Below are 16921 nucleotides of genomic sequence, written 5' to 3'. Positions count from 1 at the left end.
GTGTGATTTGCAGAGCATCCATGTAGATGTAAGTGGTGGAGGCAACATAATGGTTTGATCTTTTGCCAAAAAATAATGAACAAACATTGAAATGTGAGCGGGAGCTTTACAATGATGCAATTTCCACAAGTGGTTTGTCACAATTCTGGCCAATTTCTTTCAACTGCTTCATGAAAGCACTCCATAGCTCCCCAGTAGTATTCCTTATTGATCATATGACCATAAGGAAAAAACGCATAATGCACTATCCCTTTGTAATCGAAGAAAATAGTGAAAAGAAACTTCACATGTGATAGAACTTGTCAAAATCTTGAATCTTCAGGCAGTTTCCATAGGGACGATAGGGTTTTGGTTTCGACATCATACCCATATACCCATGTTTCGTCAGTTCTGGAGCATTGTCAGCTTCATCTAGCAATTCCAGAGCCAAAACATCTGAAACACTGCCTGGCATGAGACAAAGGGTATGTTGACATCAATAACAACCTCTCTGATGGTGAGTCAGCCATTTTCCAGAACCATTTTCTTTACTTCTTCCACACTGTCATCAATAACTGATGTGCTCGGGGGTCCAGGGCGGTCGTCTTCAACATGTGCTTGACTCACTTTGAAATTTTTACACTGCCCGTGAACTCTTGTCTTACCCATAATAGTTTTGGCAACATACTGAATGCAGTGCTACACTCTATTCCCTTTCATTAACAAAATTTAATGAAAACTCTTTGACCCATCTTTTTCAAAAGTAAAAATTCTCCAAGCACTTGAAAACGTGTATAACATTTTCTACTGTCAACAATAAACTAAATATCCAAAATAGCTGAAAATGTAAACATACACCAGGAACAAGTGTACCAATAAGGTACAAAACAAAAATTGAAAACCGGATGTATTCATCACGGGAGATTAAAAAAATAGCAAATGATATTTTTTCCCCTTGTAACTCATGGAAATTTTCAGAGTTATTTCACTTCTTCTGAAAAATTCATTATGCAAATATTCTGCAAAGGTGGTGTTCTGAAACTGGAGGAATAAAAAATGCATTTCAGACTTCATGGCCATCAGGAGGAGCACACTTAAGGATTTGTATCCCAGATTTTTCTTGAGTAAAATCATATTTGTGATACTGAACTCATACAGTTGTGACTGCACATACAAGTCTGCCAAGAATTCACGGAAAGATCAAACTGCCCATTCTGTTTCAGATTTTCCATGGTTCTCCTAAATCATTTCAGGCAAATGCTGGCATAGTCCCTTCAGCAAGACCATGTCCAACTACCTGCCCTATCTTTGTACAAATATCCTTATATATTCTATGTGTATTTATATTTGAGGTATTTACACACACCAAAAAACGTTTTGCATCACCTCAGTACCGAGAGTTCCGGAAACTGTACAGAAAATTGGAATGAAGATCAACATAAACAAAATGTCCGCCCTTTTTGTTGCTCATGAAAACCACAAATTGCATGTTGTACCACCATACAGCGAGACCTTCAGAGCTGGTAGTCCAGATTGCTGTAAACACCAGTACCTCTAATAACCAGTAGCATGTCCTCGTGCATTGATACATGCCTGTATTCATCGTGACATACTATCCACAAGTTCGTCAAGGCACTGTTGATAAAGACTGTCCCACTCCTCAAGGACGATTCGGCGTAGATCCCTCAGAGTGGTTCTAGTCGAGCAGTGTTGCTATCCTGAAGGAAGTCATTCACAAGATGTGCATGATAGGTGCACGAATTGTCGTCCACGAAGACAAATGCCTTGCCAATATGCTGCCGGTATGGTTGCACTATTGGTCGGAGGATGGCATTTGCATATCACACAGCCATTATGACCCCTTCCATGACCACCACCAGCATACGTCGGTCCTACATACTGCCACCCCAAAATAGCAGGGAACCTCCATCTTGCTGCACTCGCTGGACAGTGTGTCTAAGGCGTTCAGCCTGACTAGGCTGCCTCCAAACATGTCTCTAAAGATTGTCTGGTTGAAGGCATATGCGACACTCATCGGTGAAGAGAGCGTAATGCCAGTCCTGAGCGGTCCACTCAGCATGATGTTGGGCCCATCTGTATTGCACTGTATGGTATTGTGGTTGCAAAGACAGACCTTGCCATGGACATTGGGAGTGAAGTTGCACATCATACAGCCTATTGCGAACAGTTTGAGTCATAACACGACCTGCGGCTGCACGAAAAGCATTATTCAACATGGTGGCATTACTGTCGGGTTTCCTCCGAGCCATAAGCCATAGGTAGGGGTCATCCACTGCAGTAGCAGCCCTTGGGCAGCCTGAGCAAGGTATGTCACGACAGTTCCTGTCTCTCTGTATCTCCTCCAGGACTGAACAACAACATTTTGGTTCACTCCAAGGCACCTGGACACTTCCCTTCTTGAGAGCACTTCCTGACACAAAGTAACAATGTGGACACGAATGAACCGCAGTATTGACCGTCTAGGCATGGTTGAACTAGAGACAACACAAGCCGTGTAACTCCTTCCTGGTGGAATGACTGGAACTGATCGGCTGTCGGACCCCCTCCATCTAATAGGTGCTGCACATGCATGCTTGTTTACATCTTTGGGTGAGTTTAGTGACATTTCTGAACAGCCGAAGGGACTGTGTCTGTGATACAGTATCCACAGTCAATGTCTATCTTCAGGAGTTCTGGTAATGGGGTGACGCAAAACTGTTTTTTATGTGTGTATTATAACAATACTACGATGACAAATCCAATACCATCATAATATAGTCCTTGGCTGGCTGCATGGATGGATAGATGGATGTATAAATGAATGAATAACTAAATATAAAATTTTTACATTAAATCACATAATTCTTTGACATTAAAGTATCTCCAAAAGGGCCTTACCAAAGATCATCAGAGAATAAAGAATAGTTCACAAATATAGAGGAGTGAAAAGTGGAAACAGTTTTCAAGGAGCCAAACTAACAAAGAAGGAAAATTAGGGTTAATGTCCTGTCAATGACAAGAGAACACTTTCAAAATACATCATAACTGCACTGAGTGATTTAGGGAAACATGGGAAGCCTAAATCTGGATGACTGATGGGGGATTTGACCCTTGTTGAACCAAAATTAGACTCGATACAGATTGCCTAGGATAGTGTTCATATATAAGCTTGTGATCTTCGATTTATGTAGCTGAATGACCAGACTGCTGAACTCTATGAACAAGCTGATGAAATTGGACTCCAAGTCTTGATTAGAGAGAAAAAATTAACATAACTATACAAAATATACAGCAATATTAAGGATTCATTTATAAAAATGAAACTGGTGTAGGATGATAATCAGTGAGTCTGTCCTTCAAATACCTAAAAAGAGTGGCTGAAAATGACTGGAGGTTTTGAAAGCATCAGAAACACACATCTTAATGTAAAAGATGCAAAGAGAGAACTTGAGAAGCTCAAACAAACTGAAAAAAAAGGTAGGTCAGGAAAAACAATGAGGCATATAATGCTGTGGGAAACATACATTACAGTGTTGTTAAGATAATTTGCAACTTTTGACAGTGGCAAGGATCCAATGGAGTGCAGCATGTTGCCAACACGTGCTGAGCAGAAGTAACAGAAGCTACTGCTGCTTTATAGCACATGCTATTGCTGACTGATGCAGCAGCAACCGAGTTAACTACACCTACCTAACTGTTGGTGGAGTCGCATCACTGGTAATACTGGGGCAATGTTGTTAGCCCTCTTCCACCCATCTGAACATGAAAAGTGAAAAGCTATTTTAATCACACTACTCCAAGGCAGTTAAACTTACTTCCTTCAGCCACATATCACATAAGAATAATAACACAAGGACCCTAACATAACTCTGAAAGCTCAATGGGAAAACAATACACATAAAAAAATGGTTGAAGATTTAATGATGAATTGGGTAACAAAACTAGTGCACTGTATATGAACATACTTAAACAGAAGACCAATGACTACAGAGTACCAAAAATACTGTTTGTGTCCACCAAAAAGAAGCCATAGGCTGAGGAAGAAAAAAAACCTTCCACCCAGAATATTAAAGGCCTGTGGGAAAAAAGACGATTGGGGACTGGCATAAACGTTGTACAAAGAGGTTCTGATCTGATAAAACAGAGAGAATGAGTTTACTACAGGGCTGAGAAGAAAAGTCTCCCTGTATTCTGGACAAAGGAGGACAGCAAGCATCTTTTAGTGCGTTTGTTCTTGCTACATCTCGCAGCACTATCCTGGTTAGTTAGACGCATGTTCCATGGATCATGATATTAGCCTCTCACTATGATATGGAACAAGTCAGTCTTATGATCATCGTACACCCTCTCAGCAGAAAACAAGGCAACATACCGACCATTTACAGGATATCTTAAGTTTTTCTCTTTGTTAACATACATACAGTGATTTATACTAAACTATGTTCAGTGTCTCTCTATCCCTCTCTTGAAAAACACACACACACACACACACACACACACACACACACACAAGGGTATTGTATTACAACACATTCAGAAATTCTTCTACTGAGTAGCAGTGTTGTCAAGAGGATATGATTTCAATTTTTGTTTGAAGTCAACTATATTATCCATTGAATTCTTAAACTCTTATCTCCCTGAGTATTTGGTCAATGACCTTTATGATTGAACACCTCATCCATTCCGTGCCACATCCAAAAAAAAGTGTTACTTTTTCCAACAAACAAAGAAAAATATTTTGTGCTCTTACTTGAGTTTCCCTGGTACGTTTGTTTGTTGAAGCAGCTGCTTCAACAGAGTGCCTCAATCTTGTTTTGTCAGACACACGCATTCTGTATGTGGAAATACTTGAGCAGCTACAGCTAGAACAAACACAAGTGGAAAAGATGAAAATATAGAAAAAGGAAACTTTTAACATAACTTCGTTTCGCATTTATACTAGGCAGTGTCAAGGAATTAGCTTACAGTGCACTTTTAACAATTTGCTCCATACTGTCATTTGACCACAAGACAGCCTCCCATATGGATGACACAGAAATAAACATACCTGTCGTAGAGCAACAACTGAAACATTTGAAAACAAACAAATCATCAGGTCCAAATGGAATCCCAGTTGGGTTTTACAAAGATTAGTCTGCGGCACTGGCCCCTTATCTAGCTTGCACTTATCGTGAATCTCTTGCCCAGCACAAAGTCCCAAGTGACTGGAAAAAAGTGCAGGTGGCTCCAGCATATATGAAAAGTATAAAAATTGACCCACAAAATTACAGATCAATATCCCTGTCTGCTGCAGAATCCTTGAACATATTCTCAGTTCGAATATAATAAACTTTCTTGAGACTAATATATTAAAAACAAAGATTCCAAGACTTACCAAGCGGGAAAGCGCCGGCAGACAGGCACATGAACAAAACACACAAACACACACACAGAATTACTAGCTTTCGCAACCGATGGTTGCTTCTTCAGGAAGGAGAGGGAAAGACGAAAGGATGTGGGTTTTAAGGGAGAGGGTAAGGAGTCATTCCAATCCCGGGAGCGGAAAAACTTCCCTTAGGGGAAAAAAAGAACAGGTGTATACTCGCACACACACACACACACACACACACACACACACACACACACACACACACACACACACACACATCCATCCGCACATACACAGACACAAGCTGATCAAAGATGGATAAAGAAGTGTTGGCCAAAGTCAATGTCCTAGTTTTGATCTCAGGATCAGGTGCTAACTGGACAATCACCTCCAAAGTTAGTGAGTCTGTACATGGCATCACATTTGGGACACCCAATTCAACAACACACAAGAGATCCAGCAAATCAGTGATACAGGCAGCATATGACTGCCCGATGTGCTTGTGGTGTGCTGGATAAATTTCAACCGTGCCACCAAACTTGGGTTTGATGTCAGAAATACTGTGTAAGCAACAACCAAAGTTCGTCAGATGGGAGTTTCTCCAGCTAAGTGGAGAACTTAAAATTTTGCACAACTTCATATAACTCCACACTGTTGGACAATAACGAGGCAGTTCTGTTAACTGAATCAACGGTATGCCTTACCTGGCAGTCCAGCAAGAATCGGCATAGGTAATTTTCTCACCATTCTGTAGACTCACTGAAAGCAGAAAATGGTGTTGGGTGTGCCGAAGAAAACTGTACAGTGGCTGCTTCTCCTGCCACAAGTACTGTAGTCAGCCAACGGCAGTTGGACAAGAAACTGGTGAACGAAACACGGAGAAGGAAATGAAAACTTGCCATGCAATTCAATCTATGGCAAAACAGTAAGTCCGAAACCATGTAGAGACGAACACAGGGGTACACACAACACACTGCAGATGCGGACTGCTGACAACTGAGCGCACAAAAATTACACTTGGCATGATGCGCAAGCTTAGGTCCAATGTGATTAAACTCAGCATTAGTTCCGTCCCACCCGGATTACAGCCAGCAGCAGGTAACACTTCTGTCAGCAGGTCTACTCACACCACGCATCCAGACCACCAATGAATCTGAAACTCTGAATGGTATTAGAGTCCACTCAAATAGAAATTAATAGGAGTACTTAGAATATCACTACACTCAGAGCCGAAGCAGGCCCAGTCGTAAAACGGTCATGCCAAAGGATATCCATATATAACTGTTGTAGTGCAAGGTTGTCATCAATACTTCAGCTGGTCACCTAGAGGAAACACAAGCTAGAGTTAGCCTGTGACTGCTGGACAGCAGACAGACCATGTGACTTATCGACCAGAGATGCTGTCTGTTCACTGCTTCCGGTGACCCCACTGGATGTAGGTGTAATGAAGCAAACTAATATTGTGGCATCACAACCGATACATCCAGCAGGATACAAGACACTTTACTGTTAGAGGAGAAAGTTACAGCTTACCACCAAAAATTATCAATGACTGACTGAAATTTTGCAGCAACGACACACTTATCTTAAAATCAACACGCTTTTTAAGGAAACTACTATAACTAAAAATAAGAAAATATCCCAACTTCAGAAAAGGTAAATGGCAGCTAGACTATGTTTGCATAGACAAATTCCACTGTTAAGAAATCTACAAAACTGAAGTTCTGAAGGTTATAGACACAGGTCTCTCAATATGTTGTAGATATCAGAATAAAAGTAAGCCCTATGGTAAAGAAAAAACCTCCAAATCAAAATAAGCGAAAATTTGACCAAACCAAGTTAATAAACACTATGGATTCCTACAGAAAATCTGAGGAGATTGTTTCAGCATCAACATACTTTAAGAACAGAATGTTAAATTAAAAACAATAAAAAAAAATCAGTTTGAATTTTCCATTGAGAAAAATCATCGGTGAAATTAAGCATGCGATCAAGTGGCAGAGAGAAGACATTGAGCTTGATTAATCATCAATGCCATGAAATTTAGAACTAATAAAACAAAGGAACTCAACTCATTAAATGATAAGACAAACAAAATATTAATATCTTAAAAACACTGTAAAACAGGTGGAAGAAAATTTCAAGAAGAACCAGTCATGACATTGTTAGCAAACATTCGGCAGATATCTTAAAAAAATATGAATGCCAAAATTAATGCAGAGATACAAATCAGGAAAGTAAGTGCACAACAACCAAAAAAATGAAGAGCTCCTCACAGAGACATTCACAAACATTTAAATTGTGGTAACACACTGGAAAAGTTTCAAATACATAATGACACATTCATTTAAACCACCACCGAAGTAGTTAATCCTCCGACCATTGACGAGGTAGAACTCGCAATCGCAGAACTAAATAACTGCGAGGCATTTGGTGATGATCTACTCTACACAGAAAACTGGGAAAATGTATGAAAAACTGCAATCGTAAATCTCCACCGACATCTAATCAAAATGTGAACCGCAGGGAAAATTCCAGAGCACTGGATTCATAATTTTAAAAAAAGGTCTGCTTTCACAGCTAAGTGATCAGCACAGCTGCCTGCACATGGGAGACACAGATTCGATTTCCGGCACTGGCAAGGATTTGTCCTCAGTGGGAGAACCTGAGCCGAGTGCACTCGTGATGCCAGCTGAGGAGCTACTCGACTGATAAGTGGTCGAGATCAAAAAGCCCAACAACATGTGGCAATGTGATGACCACATGCCCCTCCAACAACATTCAATGATGCCATTGGCAGAGGATGACAAGGTGGTTGTCGGACCTGATCTGCCCAGCTAGTGCCAGAATACAGACATCTAACTACCTTACCTAATTATTTTTTTTAAAAAAAAAAGGAGATATAACTCACCCAGATAAGTACAGAGGAATACCCTTCTGGAGCTCACATACAAAATTTCTTCTCGTATAATTTACAACAAGATCAAAAACATTCTTGAACCACAACTTGGAAAATACCAAGGTGGATTTAACCCAAACAGAAGCTGCGCTTCCAAATTCTAAGCTTAAAATTCGTAATAGAATATTACAAGTGCAGAAAACAGCTCTTTATTTCATTCAAAGATTTCAAAAAAGCATAAGATAGAGCCCATAGATACACACTTTCAAAAACCCTTGGATCATGTGATGTTCAACCCAAATAATAAAATTCAATTAACTAACTTTAACCGACACAAATTCTAAAATAAATTTCAGTGAAGGAATTTCAAAAACCTTCACAGTAAAAAGTGTTCTTAGACAAGGTGATGGATTATCCCCAATGCTTTTCAATGTAGCCCTCGATTATGTCATGCAGATTTGGCAAAAAAGAAAACAGTTAAAATCAAAACTGGAGCGAAGCCCTCATACGAACCAACTGCCTGGGGTTTGCAGATGATTTAGTTCTCTCAGCTCTTGACATACTACAAGATTGTGCCCAGATCACCAGTCTCTAAATCATCACTTTAAAAACAGAATTACTAGTATCCTTTGAGAAAACTGAGATTGTGCCCATGAAACCCCAGTGTACAAGTACAGTCTTCATAAACACCTAAAAATATATTAAAAACAAAGATTCCAAGACTTACCAAGCGGGAAAGCGCCGGTAGATAGGCACAATGAATAAAACACACAAACACACACACAGAATTTCGAGCTTTCGCAACCGGCGGCTGCTTCGTCAGGAAAGAGGGAAGGAAAAGGAAAGATGAAAGGATGTGGGTTTTAAGGGAGAGGGTAAGGAGTCATTCCAATCCCGGGAGCGGAAAGACTTACCTTAGGGGGGAAAAAAGGATAGGTATATAGTCGCGCGCACACACACACACACACACATATCCCAAACACACACACATATCCATCAATACATACACAGACACAAGCAGACATATTTAAAGGCAAAGAGTATGGGCAGAGATGTAAGTCGAGGCGGAAGTGTGGAGGCAAAGATGATGTTGAATGACAGGTGAGGTATGAGTGGCGGCAACTTGAAATTAGCGGAGATTGAGGCCTGGTGGATAACGAGAAGAGAGGATATATTGAAGGGCAAGTTCCCATCTCCGTGGTTCGGATAGGTTGGTGTTGGTGGGAAGTATCCAGATAACCCAGACAGTGTAACACTGCGCCAAGATGTGCTGGCCGTGCACCAAGGCATGTTTAGCCACAGGGTGATCCTCATTACCAACAAACACTGTCTGCCTGTGTCCATTCATGCGAATGGACAGTTTGTTGCTGGTCATTCCCACATAGAAAGCGTCACAGTGTAGGCAGGTGAGTTGGTAAATCACGTGGGTGCTTTCACACGTGGCTCTGCCTTTGATCGTGTACACCTTCCGGGTTACAGGACTGGAGTAGGTGGTGGTGGGAGGGTGCATAGGACAGGTTTTACACCGGGGGCGGTTGCAAGGGTAGGAGCCAGTGGGTAGGGAAGGTGATTTGGGGATTTCATAGGGATGAACCAAGAGGTTATGAAGGTTAGGTGGACGGCGGAAAGACACTCTTGGTGGAGTGGGGAGGATTTTATGAAGGATGAATCTCATTTCGGGGCAGGATTTTAGGAAGTCGTATCCCTGCTGGAGAGCCACATTCAGAGTCTGATCCAGTCCCGGGAAGTATCCTGTCATACTTTTCTTCTGTGAGAGGTTCTGGGTTTGAGGGGATGAAGAAGTGGCTCTGGTTATCTGCTTCTGTACCAGGTCGGGAGGGTAGTTGCGGGATGCGAAAGCTGTTTTCAGGTTGTTGGTGTAATGGTCCAGGGATTCAGGACTGGAGCAGATTCGTTTGCCACGGAGGCCTAGGCTGTAGGGAAGGGACCGTTTGATATGGAATGGATGGCAGCTGTCATAATGGAGGTACTGTTGCTTGTTGGTGGGTTTGATGTGGACGGATGTGTGAAGCTGGCCATTGGACAGATGGAGGTCAATGTCAAGGAAATTGACATGGGATTTGGAGTAGGACCAGGTGAATCTGATGGAACCAAAGGAGTTGAGGTTGGAGAGGAAATTCTGGAGTTGTTCTTCACTGTGAGTCCAGATCATGAAGATGTCAGTAATAAATCTGTACCAAACTTTGGGCTGGCAGGCTTGGGCAACCAAGAAGGCTTCCTCTAAGCGACCCATAAATAGGTTGGCATACGAGGGGGCTATCCTGGTACCCATGGCTGTTCCCTTTAATTGTTGGTATGTCTGGCCTTCAAAAGTGAAGAATTTGTGGGTCAGGATGAAGCTGGCTAAGGTGACGAAGAAAGAGGTTTTAGTTAAGGTGGCAGGTGATCGGCGTGAAAGGAAATGCTCCATTGCAGTGAGGCCCTGGACGTGCGGGATATTTGTGTATAGGGAAGTGGCATCAATGGTTACAAGGATGGTTTCCGGGAGTAACAGACTGGGTACAAATTCCAGGCGTTCGAGAAAGTGGTTGGTGTCTTTGATGAAAGATGAGAGACTGCATGTAATGGGATGAAGGTGTTGATCTACGGAGGCAGAGATACGTTCTGTGGGGGCTTGGTAACCAGCTACAATGGGGCGGCCAGGATGTTTGGGTTTGTGAATTTTAGGAAGTAGGTAGAAGGTAGGAGTGCGAGGTGTTGGTGGAGTCAGGAGTTTGATGGAGTCAGATGAAAGGTTTTGTAGGGAGCCTAAGGTTCTGAGGATTCCTTGAAGCTCCGCCTGGACATCAGGAATGGGATTACCTTGGCAAACTTTGTATGTAGAGTTGTCTGAAAGCTGACGCAGTCCCTCAGCCACATACTCCCGACGATCAAGTACCACGGTCGTGGAACCCTTGTCAGCCGGAAGAATGATGGAAGGTGTACACGATCAAAGGCAGAGCCATGTGTGAAAGCACCCACGTGAGTTACCAACTCACCTGCCTACACTGTGACGCTTTCTATGTGGGAATGACCAGCAACAAACTGTCCATTCGCATGAATGGACACAGGCAGACAGTGTTTGTTGGTAATGAGGATCACCCTGTGGCTAAACATGCCTTGGTGCACGGCCAGCACATCTTGGCACAGTGTTACACCGTCTGGGTTATCTGGATACTTCCCACCAACACCAACCTATCCGAACCACGGAGATGGGAACTTGCCCTTCAATATATCCTCTCTTCTCGTTATCCACCAGGCCTCAATCTCCGCTAATTTCAAGTTGCCGCCACTCATACCTCACCTGTCATTCAACATCATCTTTGCCTCCACACTTCCGCCTTGACTTACATCTCTGCCCATACTCTTTGCCTTTAAATATGTCTGCTTGTGTCTGTGTATGTATTGATGGATATGTGTGTGTGTTTGGGATATGTGTGTGTGTGTGCGCGCGAGTATATACCTATCCTTTTTTCCCCCTAAGGTAAGTCTTTCCGCTCCCAGGATTGGAATGACTCCTTACCCTCTCCCTTAAAACCCACATCCTTTCATCTTTCCTTTTCCTTCCCTCTTTCCTGATGAAGCAGCTGTCGGTTGCGAAAGCTCGAAATTCTGTGTGTTTTATTCATTGTGCCTATCTACCGGCGCTTTCCCGCTTGGACAGGGAGTGGGGTATTGCAAAAGAAAGAGGGCACTATATTCCATAGCTGTGATGATGACAGACATAAGTTAGGTATAGATTTCCTTGTTCATAAAGGTCTGAAACATTTGGTGATGAATTTTACACCCATTAATCCAAGGCTATCAGTAATTAAAATTAGAGGAAGATTCTTTAATTATAGTATAATTAATTAACATGCACCAACAGAAGAATCTACTGAAGACCTAAAAGATGATTTCTATGATTCCCTTGAAAACGTTTATGTTAAGTGTCCAAGGAATGGCATCAGGATCATGCTGGGTGACTTTAATGCACAACTTGGAAGAGCAGACACGTTACAGTCCATAATTGGAGCCCATAGTAAACATGGATCCACTAATGATAATGGAATAAGACTGATCGTATTCGCAGCCTCCCAGAATATGATAGTGGGATCTACCAGGTTTCCCCATAAGGAGATACACAAGGAGACATGGAGGTCATCTGATGGTACAACCATTAATCAAATTGATCATGTACTGACAGACCAGAGGCATAAATCTAACATACTGGATGTTCAAACCTTTTGTGGCCCTAATGTGGATTCAGATCATTTTCTTGTAATGGCAAGATAAGAGCAAGGATATCAAATCCTCAGAAGGAAAGACATACTAGGAAAGAATGGTACAATATTGCAGTGCTGTAATTAACAGAAACTTACGAATCGTACTGTCAGAAAGTTTCTCAGGTCCTAGAACAAGAACAATGTGAGACAGTAACAACATAGAACAAAAATGGATGACTATAAAAAGAGCTAGACATTTCAGCTAAGGTAACACTAGAGACAGAGAGAAAATCAATAAGGTCCACATGGTTTGATGAAGAGTGTAAGAGAGTGACTGAAGAAAAGAACACTGCATACCAAAAGACATTACAAGTGAACTGCACAAGAAGTTCGTTGGAGGATTATCAAGAGAAAAGGGCGATCAAGAAGATGACACATCGCCGAAAGAAAAGGGAATGAACTAAAGCTGAAATAGAATGTATGGAATTGTCCAAGCAGAAGAATGAAACAAGCTTGATTAGAGATGAAGAAGGAAACATAATAAGTGAGAGTAAACAGATCCTGGAAAGATGGCAAAGATACTTTAATGACCTGCTGAATCGAGAGCTAGAGCAAGCAGAGTATATATCTAATGATTGTGAGCAAGGACTGGATGATGAACAGCCACTGGATGGCCTAGGGTTGGAGAACGTTAAAGAATCTTTAAGGAAACTGAAGAATAACAAGGCCCCCGGCATTGATAGCGTTCCTACAGAATTGCTACAATGTGGAGGAGCAACATGAGAGCAGTCTCTGTTTGAACTTACCACTCTCATATGGGAACAGGAAACAATACCAGATGAATGGAATGAAGGAATATTATGCCCCATTCATAAAAAGGGCGACCAAATCGAGTCTAGAAACCACCGTGGAATCACCCTCCCGAACCTGGGGTACAAGGTGTTATCACATATTATTTTTGATCGGCTACTCCCACAGGTATATAAAGAAACTGGAATATACCAAAGCGGATTAGGAAGGTCAGCAATAGACCATATTTTCAACCTATGCTAAATTTGGGAGAAAACTGTTGAATATAGAATTGAAACACATCACCTCTTTGTTGACTTTAAGGCCGCATACGACAGCATCAATAGAAACCAGTTGTTTCATGCCTTACAGGAGATGGGGATACATGGAAAACTCCTGAGAATGGTTATAATGATGATGATTGATATAAGAAGCTGCATTCAAGTTCGAGGAAATTACTCAGACCCCCAGGAAATAAAAACGGGCTACGTCAAGTAGATGCATTAGCATGCTTATTATTTAAAGTAGCACTCAAGAAGATGATTAGGGATGCAAGCCTACAGATCAGGGGCACCATCTTCTACGAGACAGTGCAGAATTTAGCATATGGAGATGACGTAGACATCACAGCACAGACAGTGCCAGGACTGAAAGAAGCTTTTACAGCCTTAAAGTCCAGCGAGTAAGAAACTGGGTCTTATGATAAATGAAGGTAAAACTAAATACAGGGCCTGTGGAAAGCATATCAACCCAATATGCCGTAAACTGTCAGTGTGAATGGATACACATTTGAAAGAGTTGATAGCTTTAAGTATCTTGGTTTCATAGTCACTTGTTTTAATGACATCTCAACTGAAATTAAGATTATGCTGATATCAGAAAATAAGGCATATTTCACCTTGAGTAATTTATTTCGGTAAAGACTCCTCGGCCACCCAACAAAATTCGCTATTTATAAAACCCTTGTTACATCAATTCTCACATGCTTCAGAAACATGGTCCCCAATGGAAACCAATGCAATGCTGCTCGGCAGATTTGAGAGGAAAGTTTTGAGGAGAATAACAGGCCCTGTGTATGAGAGAGAACAATGGAGGAAAAGTTGCAAAGCAGAATCATGCACTACACTTTCCGATGCTCCTGTAACAAAAATCATAAGATCAGGAAAGATAAGGTGGGCAGGTCATGTGGCACAAATGGAGGAGTCTGAGGTGATAAAGAAGATTCTATTTAGTAATCCAGAAGGACAAAGACGGCGAGGTCATCCTAGAGCAAGATGGCTGGATGGAGTGGAAGAAGACCTACGGAAGCTTGGATGCAGAAACTGGAGGAGGGTAGCAAGTGACTGTAATGGATGGCGGAAGCTCGTTGGGAAGGCCAAGGTTCATCCTGGAGTGTAGTGCCATAGAAGAAAAGAAATAATAATAATAATAATAATAATAATAATAATAATAATAACAACAACAACAATATCAAATACGAATTTCATAAAAAGTTTAGTACAATGGTTGGCCATTAATTTTTAATTATCACCTCAGAAAATAAAGTTTAGTAATTAAGATATCGGCAAGTCACAACAACTACAAACCCTGAACGATGGACTGCAAACATTGGACTAGGGGTGAGAGGTTTAAGGGTCACTTTTTTATGTTTTCCTTGAATAATTCAAAAACAGCAGACTATAGTGAAAATGTTTTCCAGCAAAAAATTAAATTACATAAAATTTTCTCTGGAAAAGGTCCTATTCATTTTTTTATGCAGAACTAATAGTTTCCAAATTGCTGGGGATGGAAAAATGACACAATTATTAAAAATATTGTTTTAACACTATAAAATTAATGTTTATCTTTAAGTGAAGTGGCTTAAAAACAAAAATTAAATGTGTATATCATGTCTACATGCTGTTGACCTGTATTAAAGGATAAATTATGATACCTCAGTTTAACAGTATGGAGAGGGGGGAGGGAGGGGCATGTGTGGGTTAGAAGCACAAGAGAAGATAGGTCACTGGATTGTGCTCATGCACGCACCTACTTCTCAGCTCTGCAAACTGAAAATCAATCAGAAGATTCTCCGCTCTATCTACCACACTCCGCTCTATCTACCACACTACATCACATCAGACTTGGTTATATGGTAAACTTATCTTCAGTTTATTAAATGAGTACTACCTTGCATTTGTTAAGTGAGCTCTTATGTAAAAAAGCTCAAGACAGAACTGTGAACTGTCTACCACACAGCAAACCTGTCTGAAGTATAATACACTGCCAATATCTATTCGACAATGTCGATTTGTCTCCACTATCACTGTACGGACTACTTATGCCACTGCAAAGGTTATCAAGTGTGTCACTCCAGCCTCGACTCTCTTAACACATGAAGAGGCCAAGAGGCTTAAACTGTCTTCCTCTGCAACACAAATAGGTCACTTTGGTGTTACAAAACTTCAGATATTTTGAAATAAGTCAAGCAATGCATTATAGTGAACTACTGCTATAGATCTGTACATGATGAGTCTCATTCCCTCAGACATATTCGCATCCATCGTGGAAGACATACTCTGGATGTATGGTAAGAGGTTCTACTCTCAGTGTAGCCCACTCTACAAGTGTCACCAACTTCCAAATAGAAAATATTTATGCAGTCAATCAGTGACACAATTAATGGTAAGAGAAGTGAAGTAATTTTCTGGTCATTCATTAACCCTCCACCAATGACTACAACATAACTACACACTTTACAATATGTTGTCAATGGTAGACAGCAGCAAGATGCCATATTTATCAAACCAAACCATTTTCACCAACACCACATCCATCAATAACAACACACTTAAAAATACATACTCATTAAATAAACCAAAAATGACTCCACGGTATAAAGACAAGCTCAGCGAAGTTATTTTGTCAATTCACATAAGAGAACTGAGTAGGCAATGCTGGGGATATATAGCCTGTCTATAAACTGAAAAGCACGCATCACTCATGGTAGGGAAAGTTGGGTTTTCTGGAAGAACATTACACCTGCCATACAGAATGGCTAAGAACCAATTTTCCCTACAGCTGCGTAGGTGTGCAGAGATTTATGTAGATTCTATCCATAAGCATTTCTTGAGTTAGCATTATTAGTAACTCATATCTGCATTCTGTGTAGTGTTAATGCATTTTGTAGAAAATATGTACACTGAGTTGCTAGTAACTCATAAAGTGCACTGTGGAGCATTGGTATAACTTCGTGAAACACCCCATAGTTGCTTCTTGTTACACAGTGGGGTACATAGCATGGGCATTCACCAACTCAACCTTCAATTTGCAGACCTATGAAGGAGGGACGCGCACGAATGCAAACCAACAACCTACCTCCCTTTGCACTTTTATCCCACACTGACCACCCTCCAGCATGTCACACCCCCAGAACACAATTTCTCTCTTAATATGGCTCTACTGCACTTAGACATTATACATACACTTAACATTCGTTTTGTTCGTTTAAATACACGTTTATTTCATACCATTAAAATAATATTTGTAATAATCTGTAACTTTTCCATCCCCTGAACACGGAAACTATTAATCCTAGAGAAAAATTGAGTAGGACCTTTTTTGTAGGAAATTTAATGTAGTTTAATTTTGTACCAGGAAATGTTTTCACTGGACTTCTTAGTTCTCAAATTAAAGAAAAAC

General features: G+C 41.0%; 1 protein-coding gene across 3 annotated transcripts in view; it reads right to left on the bottom strand.

Moving 5' to 3' along the window:
• Positions 1-16921, bottom strand: part of LOC126292139 (uncharacterized) — a 670252-nt gene that overhangs the window by 636101 nt on the left and 17230 nt on the right. For all 3 annotated transcript variants that reach the window (XM_049985977.1, XM_049985976.1, XM_049985978.1), the window contains exon 3: positions 4730-4841. In XM_049985977.1, the coding sequence (XP_049841934.1) occupies positions 4730-4841 (112 nt within the window). The remainder of the gene's footprint in view (positions 1-4729; positions 4842-16921) is intronic.

This window comes from Schistocerca gregaria, chromosome 9, assembly GCF_023897955.1.
Source record: "Schistocerca gregaria isolate iqSchGreg1 chromosome 9, iqSchGreg1.2, whole genome shotgun sequence".
Lineage (NCBI taxonomy): Eukaryota > Metazoa > Arthropoda > Insecta > Orthoptera > Acrididae > Schistocerca > Schistocerca gregaria.
The sequence above is the reverse complement of the archived record's forward strand: the minus strand, read 5'-3'. Positions and strand labels throughout refer to the sequence as shown.